Source organism: Chrysemys picta, chromosome 1 (assembly GCF_011386835.1).
Source record: "Chrysemys picta bellii isolate R12L10 chromosome 1, ASM1138683v2, whole genome shotgun sequence".
Classification (NCBI taxonomy): domain Eukaryota; kingdom Metazoa; phylum Chordata; order Testudines; family Emydidae; genus Chrysemys; species Chrysemys picta.
In genome coordinates this window covers 350,857,043-350,859,825 of record NC_088791.1, presented here as the reverse complement: position 1 = coordinate 350,859,825, position 2,783 = coordinate 350,857,043, and the positions used below count along the sequence as shown (strand labels likewise).

The 2,783-nt window shown below is 45.0% G+C and overlaps 1 protein-coding gene across 1 annotated transcript; it reads right to left on the bottom strand.

The window, feature by feature from the left end:
- Positions 1-390: 390 nt before the first annotated feature.
- On the bottom strand, positions 391-1,338 carry LOC122173239 (olfactory receptor 52E4-like). Its single transcript, XM_042847344.2, has one exon. It carries the CDS (start codon positions 1,336-1,338, stop codon positions 391-393), a length of 948 nt encoding a protein of 315 aa, XP_042703278.2.
- Between the last annotated feature and the right edge of the window lie 1,445 nt (positions 1,339-2,783).

Genomic DNA, 2,783 nt, shown 5'->3' with positions numbered 1-2,783 from the left:
CCCTCCCAAAATCTGAAATGGTGCCCTTGCAGCGGGGGGAGGGACATGGAGATGATCCAATGAGTGATAGGGGGACAGGAGGAGCAAGTGACAGGGACACGGCCTTTGGGGGAGAAGAGGCAGAGCAAGGGCAGGGCCTTGGTGGAAGAGGTGGGGCAAGAGGTGGGCCCTTGGGGTCAAGTTACCAGCAATTTGAAAGCTGTCAACACAGTGAGTTGTACACAGAATAATTCCCCAATTGTTACACTAAAACAGCACAGTAAGGTCAAGAAAGCGTTTAATATCTCCCTGACTGTCCAGTATGTGATCCAGGGAACAGGGCCAAGCACCAGGTCACAAGCCAGCTCTGCGCAGAACTCGGTCTGAGAACAAGAGCACTCGGAGAAAACATTAGGTCCCTTTCTGAGTTAAGAGCCGGAGCAGCCTGTCCCGGATCTGTTTGGTCCTCACACCGAAAATGATGGGGTTTAGCATGGGGGGCACCAGGAGGCACACGTTAGCAAAGAGAACGTGGAAATGCAGGGCCACATGGTGGCCAAACCGATAAGTGAACATAGAGAAGAGTGCTGGGATGTAAAAGGCTAAAATAGCACAGAGGTGGGAGCCACAGGTCCCAAAAGTCTTGAGCCGGGTGTCCTTTGTGGGGAGTCTGAAGATGGCCCTGAGGATCTTGGTATAGGACACGGCGATAAAAAACACATCTACAGTGATGACCAAGTTTCCCACAATGAGGCCGTAGTAACTACTGATGCGGATGTCAGCACAGGCCAGATTCACAACGGCCATGTGATCACAGCATGTGTGGGGGATGATGTTGGTTCTGCAATATGGCCACTGCCTTGCTATCAAGGGACTGGGCAGTGTGAGCACGCCACCACGCAAAGCCACAGCCAAGCCGATCTTGGCCACCACAGGGTTTGTCAGGGTGGTGGAATGTCTCAGTGGATCGCAGATGGCCACGTAGCGATCAAAAGCCATGGCCATGAAGATCCCAGACTGCATTCCAAAGAAGCAGGGAATGAAGTATATCTGTGTGAGGCAGGCATTGAAATCTATCTCCCTGGAATTGAACCAGAAGATGCTCAGCATTTTGGGAATTGTGCATGTGCACAGGACGAGGTCAGTGACAGCCAGCATGCAGAGGAAATAGTACATGGGGCCATGGAGGCTCGGCTCCCTCTTCACGACAAACAGGAGGATGAAGTTCCCCAAGATGGCTATGACATACATGGTGCAGAAGGGGATGGAGATCCAGACATGGGCTGTCTCCAGGCCAGGAATGCCCAGCAAGATGAAGGTGGAGGGGTTGGTGAAGTTGGTTGTGCTGGAATCTGGCATGGAGTAGGGGGAGAAGGTGTCCAACTCTGCGGCAGATCAGTGTCTCCTACATGTACCATATATTCCCCTGCCTTCCTGTAGGTGCCCTGGGTCTAGGATGAAGGTCGCAGTACAAATGCCTGGATAGAGAGATAATGTTAATATGGGACACTACATGCACAACTGGAGGATGGTCTCATGGGTGAAACAGATTGCTTTACACACGGAAAAATGCCATTTTTATTTTTGAGATTAATGAATTAAGAAAAATTTTATTCCTACTAATGCCAATTCCATTTTTATGGTGCTCCATCCATCAGTAATTCCTACATGATGTGTTGAGGAAAACCTGAAAAGGCACCAGCAGGAAATACAAGTGTGGATTCTGGTTATCCATCATTGTTCCGTAATGCAATGAAAGCCAGGCTAGAAACTTCCCCATGCACCTGGTTGTTCAAAATGTGAGAGTGGAAAATACCCAAACCTTTGCCAAGACAGGTGCTAGGAGGACATTTCCCAATTAGAACACATCCCAGGGAAAATACCTGGACCTCACTGTTAGCAGCTCTGTGAAAACACCTGCTCATTTGCAGTAGTGGCCAAAACAAAGATAAAGATAAAAATAAAGATAAAGGAAACATTTAGACCAAACAAAATGGGAATGAAAATTGGGACTTCCCTAAGAAGAGATTATTAACTAGCTACAAAACCAAGATTCCACTTCAAGAAAGCAGAGAACTTTGGACAAAAGAGAAAGGAAACTTGTTAACGTTGCAGAAAAAGTAGATGTGTTCAAGAAATATTTTTGTTCCAAAGCAGTATCAAGTGCTCCTGTCACCTGACGTGATGAAATACTTTCCAGTGCATTAGCAGTCAAGGAGGATTTTAAACATCATCAACAGTAGTACATTAGAATTATGAACATGAATTACAAACCCTCAGATCAACCACACACCTCATTCAGAACCGGATGCATGCAATCAGGCAACAGCAGAGCTCCCCCAAAAAATAAATAAATAGTGGCAAATAGAGAACAGTTCTGGGTTAAATGTAAACTATAACAAAATAAAGGGAAAGTTTATTACAAATATTTGACAAGGTGAGAAAAAAATGGAATAAATCCTGTGGAAGTAAAGAAAAAACTGTCATGCATTGCATCCCCCTTCCTATCATTTCTTTCTCTGCTTCCACAATCCTGATATGGGATAAGTGGGAAAAAACCCCCAAGAAATATAATTAATGCCAGACAACACCATGATTTCTGGAAAACAGGTTTTCCATCAACTTGATTGAAAAGAAAAATAAACCCGATTTCATCATTTAATGAGAGTACATGTTTGGTTGATCAATGGAATGATGCAGATACAATAGAATTGGATTTAGTAGGGGAAAACATGCAGATAAAACATGAACACAATGCAATAGCAGTGGAGTACATGTTCAATGAGACTAAAAACTGAATAACT